At 35.3% G+C, this 13953-nt stretch overlaps 1 protein-coding gene across 3 annotated transcripts in view; it reads right to left on the bottom strand.

Annotated features, from left to right (window-relative positions):
• The window catches only part of LOC139588979 (transducin-like enhancer protein 1), an 81041-nt gene that overhangs the window by 26179 nt on the left and 40909 nt on the right, over nt 1-13953 (bottom strand). For all 3 annotated transcript variants that reach the window (XM_071424866.1, XM_071424869.1, XM_071424867.1), the window contains exons 8-11: nt 13252-13268; nt 5106-5222; nt 2447-2500; nt 674-826 (exon numbers count right to left, since the gene is read on the bottom strand). In XM_071424866.1, the coding sequence (XP_071280967.1) occupies nt 674-826; nt 2447-2500; nt 5106-5222; nt 13252-13268 (341 nt within the window). The remainder of the gene's footprint in view (nt 1-673; nt 827-2446; nt 2501-5105; nt 5223-13251; nt 13269-13953) is intronic.

The following is a 13953-nucleotide window of genomic DNA, read 5'->3' as shown; positions in this document are numbered from 1 at the left end:
AAATGTTGACCTTTTTCATTGCTGCCAAAATTAAAATAAGAAACGTAGAAAGTTATTTTCCCTCTTCTACTGACATATAAAAAGGAATGCCTGAGCTAATCTTTTTCTTCAGGAAAATACAGTATGCATTACCAAACCACTTTAGTTTGAAATCATTAATATCTCAATTATTATTTGACACAGAAAATCTAACTGCAAAAACCAAAATACCACCATAGTTGAGTATAAAAAAAAAAAACATGACACAGAGAATCAGATCAAATTATTAGGGATACTACAAGAAAAAGTCTCCAAGGAATCACAGCCTATTTAGAAGAGTTTAACAAAAAAGTCTGAAGAATTCTTAGTGATTTTTACATGCCATGGTGGTTTTACGTGCCATGTAAAACCATAAGTTATTGCTTTCAAAAAAACCACCACTTAAGCAACTCTTGCTTCTTGTAATAAATTTGCAACTCATTTGACAGAAATGTAGGAAATAGAAGAAATCAAAACAAGGCAGAAAACACTGCTGAGGAAGAAAGCTCAATAATACTTTAAAGATCTGGAAAAACAGAAGGCAATTGCAGCCTCAAATGTTTAATGAGGGGTAATTTGTGCCACAAGTAGTTGCAGAAAAGTGGAGAGTCAGATTTTACAAGAAAGACTAGCTGGACCACTGACTGCTACCTACCAGACCCATTTCCTTGGATTTGAGGGAAGTGGAACTTCCTGAAGAAGCTGTAGATGCTGGGCTGCTGGAGGCATCCTTCTTCAGTAGGCGGGCTTTATCGATGCCGTTTTCACGTGGTGAATGAGTGGGACTTGCCCTTGGGGAAGAAGGATCCTAGAAACAATGGGAAGGGAAGAACAGCATAGAACTGTGTCATAAACTGGTACACCAACACCACTAAGGAGTCTATGGGAGAAAAAAACCAAAAAAACCCCACCAAACTAGAAGAATTTAAACAGTAAGTGCAAATGACAAGACGTTTTGTTATCTTTGTAGAAAAAAAAACTGAAATCCTTTCATCAACCTAGAGAAGTACATGAAGTCATATAATAAGCAATCTGTTTTTATTGTGTACGCTACATATAATCATAAATTGTTTTCAAGCACAGAGCTTGCAAAGCGTACCTATGAACAAACTAAAGCAAGTGCAGCAAATGTGGTAAGAGTAAGGAAGACCAACATAAACTGCAGGAACTTGGCACAGGTTTTATCATGTACGTTCTCCATGCTCTGCTAGTTGCAATAAACATTTCAAAAATCTCTTAGAGGTCATAAAGACCTTGCTTATCTCTACCTTCAGAAGAAGAGGTAGACTCATGCCTTCACAGATTTCACAGAGTATTTTGAGTTGGAAGAGACCCACAAGGATCATTGAGTCCAGCTCTTAAGTGGAAGAATGGCTCATACAAGGATCTTTATATGCCATAATAGCTGCCACATTTTTGCTAAACACCATCTGTAATTGCCTTGCCACTTACATCAACAGAAAAAACTGAAATCACCTCTCAGGTGATTATTTTTCTCTGTTCCAGAGGCACTCTCTGCATTTACTTAAACTTGAAATAGCCAGCCCCATGAGTTACAATGCTATCAGAGCTCTGCAGGTTCTCCACGCTCCTCTGGCTCATAAGAATAGCACCAGAGAGAAATCACACCTCACAAAAGGGCAATAAGTCTACTGACTGATTATTAAGCAGTTTCATTGTAAGCCAACCTTCTGAAAGGATTACTAAAATCACTAGTTGGACACCCATTTTTCTACTTGGCTGACATTGTTTGGGCACCTTGGGCTACTGAGGGCACTTCTCTCCCTACCAGCTTCTCTCCATTTCATAGACCTGAAGAACCTCACTACCATATTCAGGCTTCCTAAATCTGTGTGTTATATGAAATAAAAGATGAAGAAAAGGGAGCACCCAGACTTTTACCTTGATGCCATTACCAAATCTCAGCCCTGGATTAAAAAAAAAAGTGTCTATAATCTTGTAAAAACGTCTACAATCTTGTAAAATAACTTCATTCTAGAAAAACTGCATTTCTGGAAAATGTCTTTAACATAGGAGATTAAAATACAAGCAATTTTTAAGGTAATCTTTTAAATAACAACCCTATTATGAAATACAACATTAGATAATGTCTTCCTTTTTCATTCAAAGACAGGAGTTTGAAAACCTCAGCCTTCCACATGCAGCTCACCACAACCCTCTACACTACAGGGCAGCTGTGAAGTGTCAGATTGTTAACTGCAGAGAGAATAGACCTGGACAAAGCAGCAGAAGAAAAAACTGAGAAGGCAACCAGATAAATCTCAGAGGAAGACATAGTACTAATAAAAAGGAGAAGTTGTGAATATTTCAACATATCCACAGAGGATTATTTTTCTTTTAACAATTAAATGTACTTTTCCTTTCAGCTTTGGGCAAACATCAAAACTACAAAAATGAAAAAAGTTACCTCATTGGATACATCTACAACCAAGTTATCGTCACTCTTGTCTCCATCACTGTCCTATTAAAAATAAATAAATATAGTGCTCATTTCAATTAGTACAATAAGAGTCCAGACAGAAACATTATGTATCCACTCAGACATTTTTTGTTTTTCCTAAACAAAAAACAAACAGCCTTTCATTAAGTTATTAGCAGTAGGGACAATAATTAAAAAAGAAACACAACACCTTATTTCTGCTATAATAGTAAAACCCAAGTAAGGTAGAACTAGTTGAAGAATGGGGATCTCATCATCAGTCAGCAAGATGGTCCAAAACCCCTCCTTTAATACCACCATAAAGAGTGTTATTACTTCTAAAAGAGAAAGGTACTCTGTTCATACACTAAACTTGTGTTAATTTAGAGAAAGTACTGTTTGTGCATGCCTGGAAAAACACCAAAAAAAAACAGATCTCAGGAAAATAGAGCTTTTTGCCATGTTTGATGAATCATCTTCCTTAAAGTGATAGTACCATTTTCCCCCTTTTTTCAGAAAGGCAAGTTTTGAAATCAAAAGTTCTGGGAAGAAAAAACTTCAGAAATTCTAAGGAATTTCAACATTTCTGCCCAAGAAAAGCAAAATACTTGGATGTTCCTAAACAGATATGTTCTACTGCAGCTTGTTAAACTGCATTTTGACTGTTTCACTTAGACTGATGTTCACCTGAGCTGGTCTACTAATGATTGCTGTTACTGTAGTGCTTCCTGGTCCCTCTCTCCAACAGAGGCCAGGATGCCCCAGCAGACACATTCAGATACCGAGGTCTAGTGATTTCCACAGCACCCCAGAGTGTTTCAATCAGAAGGCAAGTCTTGACTCAAAATCAAACAAAGAAATGAAGTGAATGTCAAAACTTCAAATTTTTGTGGGAAGAAGTTTGGCATTTCCAATAAAAGTACTTTTAGTTAAAAAGCTTCTACACAAACAAATCAGACATACAAGATTGCTCAACTGTCCTCCATCTCTTGCTTTCAAAGTGTCTGAGCTTTCACACATAAAACTAAATACTTTCTCTCACTTCAGGCCACAATGCTTTAAAAAAACAAAACCAAGCCACCCAAAACCAACCAACCAACCAAAAGAAACACCCACAAAAACTGAACTGAAAAATGCTCCCTAATCAACAAGTAGTTTCAACCCTTCCCTTCTGTTAACAGCTGAATCTTGCTCCAAGAAATTACATATGAGGGATATTAGGGATCCAAAAGCTACAGGTCCTACAACTCATTTATGTCCCTTTTGACAAAAGCAGTATTTCCTTGTCGCTACAAGGGATTAATCTAAAATGAGCTCAAAATCAGCAGATCTGTATTTGCTTAATTGGTGGACCTTCAAAAAACACGTATCTTCAATATTAGAATAAATCTGGAACTTTCCAATATCCTTGGATATTTTTTAACTTGATGCTGCCTTTAGCTGTAAAAATCCATTTCAAACGAACAGAGGGCAGAAACATTTAAAATGTGGATTAAAAACTGCTTCTACTGTGCAATAGCACCCTTCACATATCTTTATGGTAGAAACACAAGAAAAACAAGTAAGTTAAGCTTTTCCTTCCTTTTTATATCAAGCATAGCTTAAGAATGCTTAGTCTCCAAATATTAAAAATGAAAAATGCCAATAGAGTATCAAACCCCTAAAGTTGAGGGAGTAAGATGGGGAAGTTTGCCAAACCCTTCTGTAATCAAAACATTGTTATTAGAAAGGAAATACAACTTGTAAAGCCATTAGCAGCACTAAAATATCTAATAGCTGCTCAAAGACATTATCCAAGTGGAGAGAAATTAAAATTGCCCTACCAAATACTGAGAAAATAAAATGGCACCTAATTTTCTCTTGGGTTTCAGTAACCAAGAACTAATTAGTGATCTGAATCACATAAACCAGACAATTTGCCACATTATTGCTGTATCAAAGTGCAGTATGTTCTAATAGATTTGAATTTTGCATTTCAGTACTCTCTCACACCAGTCCTAGTTTCTTAGGCCTGTTTAAGTACCATTCTGTGTTTTGGCTGAGAATTTAGACTTCAAGTCAAAAGCCTATGTGAACCTTCTGATGTTCACTCACATTGTTGCACTGAAGTGTCTCTTTAAAACCAAGCAACAAGCAAGCTAGTTAAAAATGCAGAACACAAAACTCTGAACTTTCAACATTTCCATTTGCTTTCTGCTGAAATTGCCTTATCAGCCAGAAGTAAAATTCAGTAAGTTGGTACAACTTGACAGCACATGCAATTTGTAATGGTAATTATAACTCAGCATGATAATAACTACTTATCATTAAAATTTACCAACTCCTCTCAAAAACAAAATTCTCCATTTCTTATAAACCTGAAGTTTCTAGTGGAGTCCAGAAAGAATGTCACTCAAGCTCTGAAAAATGCCCCAGAGCACAGTGAATCCCAAACAGCTACTCCTATTGAGGACTATTACTTCACAATATCCTAAACTACTGAGTCACTACTCTTCCCAAGATTTGAATCTGTGCCTCTCTGGCACATATATTCATGTACTATTTCATCTATAGGAAAGTTGCCTTGGTCTTCACAGCTCTTTTTCTCCTCATACAAGGACAGTATGTGCAAATAAATTAATCATTTCCTTGACACAGATTTGCTTACATAGTGGCTGGAATCCTTATCATCCACCTTTCTCTTTTTGATGTCATTGGCATATTCAGGGCCATTCCTGCGTTTATCTGTGCTTCGTAGACTGTCAGGGACCAACAGAGAATTACTCTGTAAAGACAAAAAACAAGGTCAATCAAAGATTCCTTTTAGGATTCCTCCATATATTCCTAAAAATTCAAATTGATGTGATAGAAGTTTTAGAAACATGATACCTACTTAAGTCTTTTAATTCAATTTAATTCAAAACAGAGTTTTAAATTAACAGGCAAACATATACAGCTCCACACATTCTAAGAAACTTGGCTTGTCATTGTTCAACTTATCAAAAGTTTAGTTCACTTGTCAGTCACCATCTATTTAACTAATTAATTCAACTGAATTTATTGTTTAGGAGAAGAAGAAGGCTTGCAGTTTATTCATGAGCAAGTAACAATAATTTTATTATATTTTTAATGTTCAGATTACATATAATAAAAGAGATTTACTACACAATCTGATTGATCAGTCACTTTTAGAACATCATAAATAGATGAGAGTTTGATACCTACACCTGCAGGTATGGACAGATAAACAGCAGCTTGCCTTTAATGCTTGAAATAACAAGTATGTGCTGAATACGGTTATGCAGTAATCAATTGTTAGCTGGAGTTAACTCCAATTTGATTCCTTCAACAAATGGATTGCAAACAAAGATCAAATATTTTTACTTCCAGCATAACATTCACTACTAGTGTGAAATTAAGGCTAAAGTGTTGCTTAATCAGACTTGATCTGAAAAACTGAGGCCAACACAGGCACACAAAAGACAAAAGCAAAGACTAATCTTTTCCTCAAACTACATAGACTGCTTTCATTCATGCTAAGTTATGCTAAGTACAAACTGTTGACCCAAAGAGCATTTTAGACATTTTTCAGTCACATGACAATTTGATATGCCTGTGATTCCCGATTCCCATCTCCATCTCAGTTCCAGCTAAAGCATTAAAATGTGTTACAATGAGTTCTTTTAAGTGCAGGATTAGCATATGCAAGAGGGCAATTTGTTCACTGATGTGTTAATGCTGTGAACAATACTGAATGGGTTGAGAAAAAAATCTCCTTTCACAAAGACCTGGTAAGCCTAGATCCTAAAAGCCAAGTACATGCTTAGATAAATAAATATAGGCTCACATAAATATATAAGTAAACAGGAGTTTACATCCATACACGTATCTCTCCCAAGAGAGAAGTCTAATACCAACATGAACTTCGGTGTAAGCCCTCAAAGGACATATTTAGATCTACCCAAGAGACAGAGATATTTACTTTAATATATCATCAACTTATACAAATAGCCAGTGAACTGTGCACTGAATAGCTTCCCCTTTAAAACTTGAAGACATCAAGATAGTTTTGCTCAGACACAAATGTTTAGCCCCAAGAAGAAGGACAAGGAAACAGGGTACATAAGGCAATCTGAATCCTCTTTTTCCTAATTCAGAAGCTGCACTTTAAAGCCAACTCTAAGCTCTTTTATTCATGACTATTCAAGCTAAACAAATGCCAAAGGGCTTACATAAAGCATATAGGAGGGTCTATTGAAATTTAGTATAAAGAAGCTCAAAATAATGTCTTTACCGAAATGTTTTGTGGCTAAAAGGTGGGCTTGTTGGATCATTGAACTAATTGCCTTGACAAATACATTCGGAATTTAACCCCTTATCTCCTCCCAGATGCACACAAATTCAGGGATTCACTAGTCTGAAAACCATTAAAACTAATTTTCAACATTTAATGTTAAATCCATCATGCTTGTGGCAGTAGAAACATCTCAAGAAGCAGCAGAAACACCTTAAGAAGTAAAAACACCTTAAGAAGTTAAAATTTGACCAGAGGTATTTTCCTCTCAAGCAAGAAAGTCTTTTGGTTAAGAGATACTTTCCTTAATAAAAATAACAAAAATACCTATTTTTCTACTGAAGAATTTAGATTAAAACAATTAAAGCAAATGCAGTAAAGAGAAAAAAGTCAGCTCCTCACTTTAGTTTAAAAAAAAGTGTGAATAGCAGAAAGGTGGCAAAGAGGCAACACTTGGAAAAAATTTAGCAAACCTGCCATTTGGAGTTACAGCTTGCAAAATGTGACAACCCATAGGGATAACTACTATAGCTGATTTTTTTTTCTTTTTTAACTTAGACTACCTAGACAATGCTGACAATATTTTATACTGTTTGTCTTGTAGAAATTCAAAATTGTGAAATATAACATAGGAAATCCCAGTTCCCACTGGGTCCTAAACACCAAACAAAGATTATTAGATTTGTTTTTTCTCCAAAAGACTGGTTTCTCACACTAACATACAATTATATCACAAGCTTATTCTGCAAAACATATCCCCTTGGATCATAGTTACACCACTTTTCTATAACTTACCACATTAATTTAAACCACAGTTCTCTGTGATCAGAGCATCCATGATAGGAAGCTGTTGTAGAGCAGCTCATTTCCCAACAGCTACATCAGAAATTGCAAATAAGATTGTGCTCTTTTTATGGCAAAATCTATGAGTAAACTCAAAAATTAAAAAGTTCCTGCTTTTTTTCCCATAGAAGTTCAAGAAAGTTCTAACAACTGTGACTAAAACCAGGTAAAGAAAAAACAGCTTGCTACTGTAAACTACCACTATAATTCAAACTACCAAATAGATAAGATTTCATTCAACAATGTGAAAATATGAATATTTTACAATAGTGTAAATAGTAAATCCAGAACACTGAAGAACAAATTAAATAAATGAGAATACAGGAACTGGTAAAGAGATGATCATATATGCCTTGGGCTATTAATATCTCTTACCTTTGTAATGATAAGGTTCAGAGAACAGTGAGAACATACTAAAAGCCACCTTTCCTCATTTTAGCTCTAGGTAGAGTTTATACTTGCTGTACATCCACTGTCAAACAGGGCCAGCAGAAGGCAGCAGCAACAGCCTCACAACATTAGAGTTTCCTTATTTTCTCTTTTGAAGAGTGATCTGTTTAGTTCTCCTAACTAGTTGTCTACTAACTTAGTTGTCTACTAACAACTGAATTATTTTCAAAAGTGGGACAAGAATTTTTAATTTGGTTGTAATTTTTTTAAAATAACTCTACAGAAATTTTCAGCTGGGATAGCTCTTCAATAATGATTCAGCTTATGCAAAAAGGGCAATAATGTGTGTATATATATATATATATATATATATATATATATATATATATATATATATATATATATATACACATGCAGTTTATATCCTAAAGAGAAACTGCATAGCATCAAATTTTATTTTGTCTTAATTTCAACAGATTAGATACATGACTAATGAGGATACTCCTTTCATACTTAAGAGTTCAGTTCATTAAGGATTACCAATGCAACATTTACAAATCATGAAGCTCAGATCAGAGGAAGTGGTCAAAATCAATTTAAAATCAATTTAATGTGTTTTCCTATCAGAATTACCAGACTGTATAAATGCTGTACAACAGGCAACTTGTGATCTGGAAGCAACTCTGCTGCCAGCAAAAGTTAAATACTGAAACCACCAGAAGGCAAATGCGAAACAAAAACCTAGTCCTGATGCACAGTAAGAATGTAGGTTCCCTACAAGGAATATAATGCACATTATTCAAATGCACCTCTTTGACTGCCACACTGCTCCCCACAGGAACCACTTCCCAACCTCAACCATGTGTGCCAGAGGTACAGGCAGAGAGTACCTCATTTATCCCATTATCCCACTTATAATACAGCACAGACAATTCATACAGAATAGCACATACAGAACTGACAACTGACTTTATGCTGATCATTACATCAATTAAATAACAGTATTTACATTACATCTGTGCACATGGTTCAACTGCACCTGATCCCAATTAAGATGTTCTCTAGTGCTGGGCTCCTAAGTCCTCTCGCTTCCCTTTTCCCCAAAGATGTTGATGGCTTGCTCTGTGCTTGGCGATTCCCTGACTCGCTGTACATCCATCAGCCATCACAGCCAGTTACCACAGCTAACAACTTGGCTTGCCTGCTGTGCTCACTAGAGCCTCTGTGTTTATTTTATTTAACCATGCATGGGACCTCTGCCCTGCCACTGCACCACACACGAGTGCTATCTACAGATATGCACAAATGGACAGGAACAGGTACAATTCCTTGCTGAGCAGGCAAAACAGGATCAAGTCTAACAACTACACCCAAAACACCAATTGCTCCTTGTTAGGACTTACTGACAGGAATAGAGTAGATGCTGGAAGATGGACTTTAATATCCCCCAGGCAGGCAAAAGAAGATTGCACTCAAAGCTATTCTGTTCCAGAATTATTAACTTCAATTTGTTCAATATGCTTACTGCAAACACGCATGTCAAAAACCCAAAAGCTGACTTATGAAGTCAGTAAGTTTTGTGTCAAATTACTCCTGATGGAAAGCTATTTGACCTCTCCTTTTTTTCAAATACCATTTTAATTTATATTGAGTTCACAATCAGAAGACATTAACAAGGAATAAGTTGATTTCAGTATTTTCAAGCTATTGTTTGTCAAAATCAAGGTATCCATAAAAACTTTTACCAGACCATCTCAACCCCATTGCCCTTTGTCATCTACCTTATGCTCCCTTCTATCAGCTACAAACTAAACTGCAACATAGCAACCCAGAGCTCTTATATATGAGCAATCTCTGGAGCCATTCTTTCTTCAAAAAGTCCAAGAAACATACTTGTGGTATGCTGATCAGTATGATAGACTTCCATATAACAACTTTCATGGATTTCTTTCCCCCATTAAAAGAATTAAAACACTAAACAAAACCAGCTTGCACATAATATCTTCAATAAAGGAGCACTCAGTTCTTCATGCCCAACTTCTCCAAGACTGGGAGATGAAGAATAGGATACAGAGCTCAGGGCACAGAATATTTTCCAACTGTAGGAAAAGAGCATTTGCTTTACAAAACAATAGCAATATTTAGGCTTAACAATGAAGGCAAAAAAATGTCTGGGAAAATTTATGAATATGTCCTAGGCCTTAGAAAATAAGCTCAGTATTTTTCATGAGGACAAAAGATAAATACCAACTAATGTAAATCCTAAGCACACAATGAAGTAAGATTTCACTGTCTGAAAATTACTACTGTTACAACAGAGTGCATCAAAACATTTGCATTTCTGTGCTGTCCAAACAGGATACTAGAATAGCAGGAAGACAAGTGATAAATGAAAACGTGCAACGAGTTTGAAAACTGCTGCAAGCACGTTTCCTAAAGAAAAAATGTGGATATCAAAGTTCTTTTATATTGATATCTCCCAAAGCCTCCAGATTCAGCTGCAAAACTTGCTTCCTTTGTCTGGCTTCACTACCTGTAGCCAGAATTTGCCACATTAGAAGGGATGCCTGCATTTGCACAATAACACGACCCAGTTTGGGACAGTTAAGAGATAAATCAGCCAAAACCCACCAGCCATTACCCACCAAGGCACACAACTTAAACCTGACAACACAGTTTTAGCATTCATGTAGGAAGTATACTATTATTACTAACTTACATGTTACTCATTACACAAATGAGTGTAATTTACCAAAAAACTTTTCTTCATTTTACTTTCTGGAACTTGAGCTAATATATAAAAGAAAAATGTCTTGCTAATTTAGATATAACAAAAGTAGTTAAAATGGTCAAAATAAAAAATAATGAAACCATGTCTGTATATTAATTTATAAATACAAGAATTTCACTCATTTTGGTGTATTTTTACACATACAATACATAAAAGCTGGTTACTGCTTATCTAAGGAGACTTTAAAATAATAAATCCACATCTAATTTAAAAATTAATATGCTCCAATCTGTCACAGTACACTTTAACCCAAAGTTATGTCACAAAACCTCAATTTAAAACCCCATAGACAGGACCTAAATTTTAACTTTTTGAACTGACATTTCAAGCTTTTAGCTTTTACTGATAGTGCTTGAAGGTCATGCTAGACGTATTTGATGGAAATCATACTGTAGAACTGCACAGTAATACCAAACATCATGGTGGATTTAGGTAACTTACAAACTGCCTGGGGTTTGGTGTCTTGGATGATGAAAGCATGCCTGTCAGGATTTTTAGCAGCACCATTACTTTTAAAATGCTGTTCTGAAAATCAAATTGATTTTATCTTGATGATCCAGATGTTATAAAGTGATTTCAACCACACATAACGACCAAACAAACCTGTTGCTATGCCTTGTGTGCGTGGGACCCATATTCTATTATCCTTAAAACTGTATTGTACATTAAAAGAAAATTCCATTAAAAATATAAGAGAATTAGAGAAGTTTGAAGAGCCCATAATTCCCAGCTGATCATTTTAGTCATAGAGTTGAACTTAACTATCTCTTGAGTTATTCTTTCTTTGAAGGTGTCCTTTACTGTTAAGATTTTGATGTAACAATGTATTTAAGCAATTTTAAGCTCAAGTTCACCTGTATCCAGCTACTAAAGTTTAAGTTAGCTATGCAGTATTATCCTTACTGAGGACAAAAAGAAACCAGAATGACCATAGTGTATTATCCAAAACTCAGTGTATCCACATGGCAAAATTCCTTTATGATATAAAGACTCAGATTATTTAAAAGTTAATTACTGATAAAACCAGCATAAAAACACTCTGCTTCAGGTAATAAGCAAGCAATCAATCATCAGTTAGACATATGGATACAGAAGCAACTGCAGCAACAATTTTACATAGTTTAAGTAAAATTTACATCTATAGTAAACTAAGCAAGTGATCCTGCAACTCTCCCACAACCCAAAAGTGAGGTTTAATTTTTGACAGTTTTCCTTCCCTAGGCAAAAACTATTCTCAGCTACAAGTAAGTCAGAGTCCAAATTTCACAATGCTAAGAACTTGATTTTAAATTCAAACCCTCGATCAAGATTACTTAAAATTAAAATTAATTAAACCAAACTACATGACGGACAGGGCAGGAAGCTGGGACCAGGGCAAGGACATGAAACATAACAATAAAATCAAAAACATAGAGCCACCACTAGCTGGGGATTCCTGCAGTCAACTAACAGCACTCAAAGAAGTATGTCCCACATTGAGCAAAAAGCCCTGAATAAGTCAGAGACTTAATAAAAACCCAGCTTAAAATTATTTCTGCAGATACACTGTCATTAATAACACTAAGAAAGCTGAAATGAATGTTTCTTGCTTAGTAATCTAAAACTAAAAGACTGCTGCAAAAAGATATGCAGATAGTTTTCAGTAAATAATTGTCAAGCAAGCCTTTTATATATATTAAATAAGCAGCAATAAAAGTCAGAAGTTTAGTACTGTACAACTATCTGTCAAATAATTTTTCCTTGTTCTTGTCTGTCTTTTGTAATTGAGAAAAGGAACAAAATAGAGCCCAAATTCACCTCTGTTTGTTCTGACGTGAACAAACAGAATGAGCTCTGTCACTTGAATTAAGTTGCACTTGAATTAAGTTGCACCATCTCTAACAGATTAATACAGCAATATCACTTAAAACAAAACAGCATGAAAAGCAGCAAGTAGTTCTTTAGAGGGATTTTCAGAGAAGGCCAAATCTATTACAGCTTCTGTCTGTAGGGAAAAAAGTATCACTGTAGGAGTTATACCTGAAGCATAAATTAAACAGCAGTGACATTAGTATGGCTTAAACAGATGCAGTTAAAAAAACCTCCTAGGGCCAAACACCATCATGACACATTTAAAATTCTCACAATTAATTTCTCACCTGTTCTCCAACTCTAATTCCTGAAAATCCTAGAGACTAAAAATCTTAATTCTGGACTAAAAATGCTGTATTTGCAACGTCCTTTTTGATTTGCAGCTTTGTGCCCCCTTTCTGCCTTCAACAAGCAAACTAAAGTTCAAGTTTACCTAAAAGCATTCTGCTCAGAAACAAGACTCCTTCATACAGTCCATCAAACAGATGATCTGGTGTTCCGCAAAACCAAGATATATCTTAACAGAAAACACATACACCTTGTATCATGAAAATAACTAAAAGGAAGACAAAACAGACAAACAGCACATGATCCAATTATCACATTATTGGAAATGGAAACATTAGCAGGAATGTTGGTACTTACTGTGCCTGGCTCTCTGTCTGCTCCCGCAGTAACCAAGAAATGGACAGACATGCCCGTTCAGACACAGAGGCAAGAACAGAAATAAAAAAGGGGGGAAAAAAATTAGAACACAAGCCACAAACAGTTTTAAAATGGCTTTTATTTATATAAGTCATTGCACATTCCTAATACAGTGATTTCCTGAAAATTACAGTATTTTGTAAACATGATTTACAGTTTAACCATACACAAAGCCTAGTTTTATTCCATGACAGAATAAATTATTTTCTTTTCAAAAATTAGTCAAGTGCAATTTTGCCCAATATTTAACTGAGTACTAGAATTTAAGCTTATGAAACTAAAGTAACAGATGCAATTATCTAAATCTTTTGTTTGAACACATTCACTTCAAAATTTAACTTCTTGTTCCCCCTACCTTCCCACCCACCCATTTAACAACATTACTTTGTTTGAAAAAAATCACCATTATGCAGTTTAACAATTTTCCACAATATGGTGCAGGCCACTGCTATTACAACTAAGCATTTACCAGGATGTCAAAAGGCCCTGCAAAGTATAGAGCAGGTGACACCTAGCGATCCCCTTTAAAATACTGAAAAATTCCAAGTTGAATTTTTCTTCAGTGGTTTATATGCAGACATTTTAAAGTTTGCCAACAGTTTTTTTTTTTCGTTCTATATAACTTGAATTCTTTAGAGATGC

The sequence above is a fragment of the Agelaius tricolor genome, unplaced genomic scaffold (genome assembly GCF_023055355.1).
Source record: "Agelaius tricolor isolate 1412-34295 unplaced genomic scaffold, bAgeTri1.0.p SCAF_4, whole genome shotgun sequence".
Classification (NCBI taxonomy): domain Eukaryota; kingdom Metazoa; phylum Chordata; class Aves; order Passeriformes; family Icteridae; genus Agelaius; species Agelaius tricolor.
Note: the sequence above shows the minus strand (reverse complement) of the source record. Positions and strands in the feature narration are given on the sequence as shown.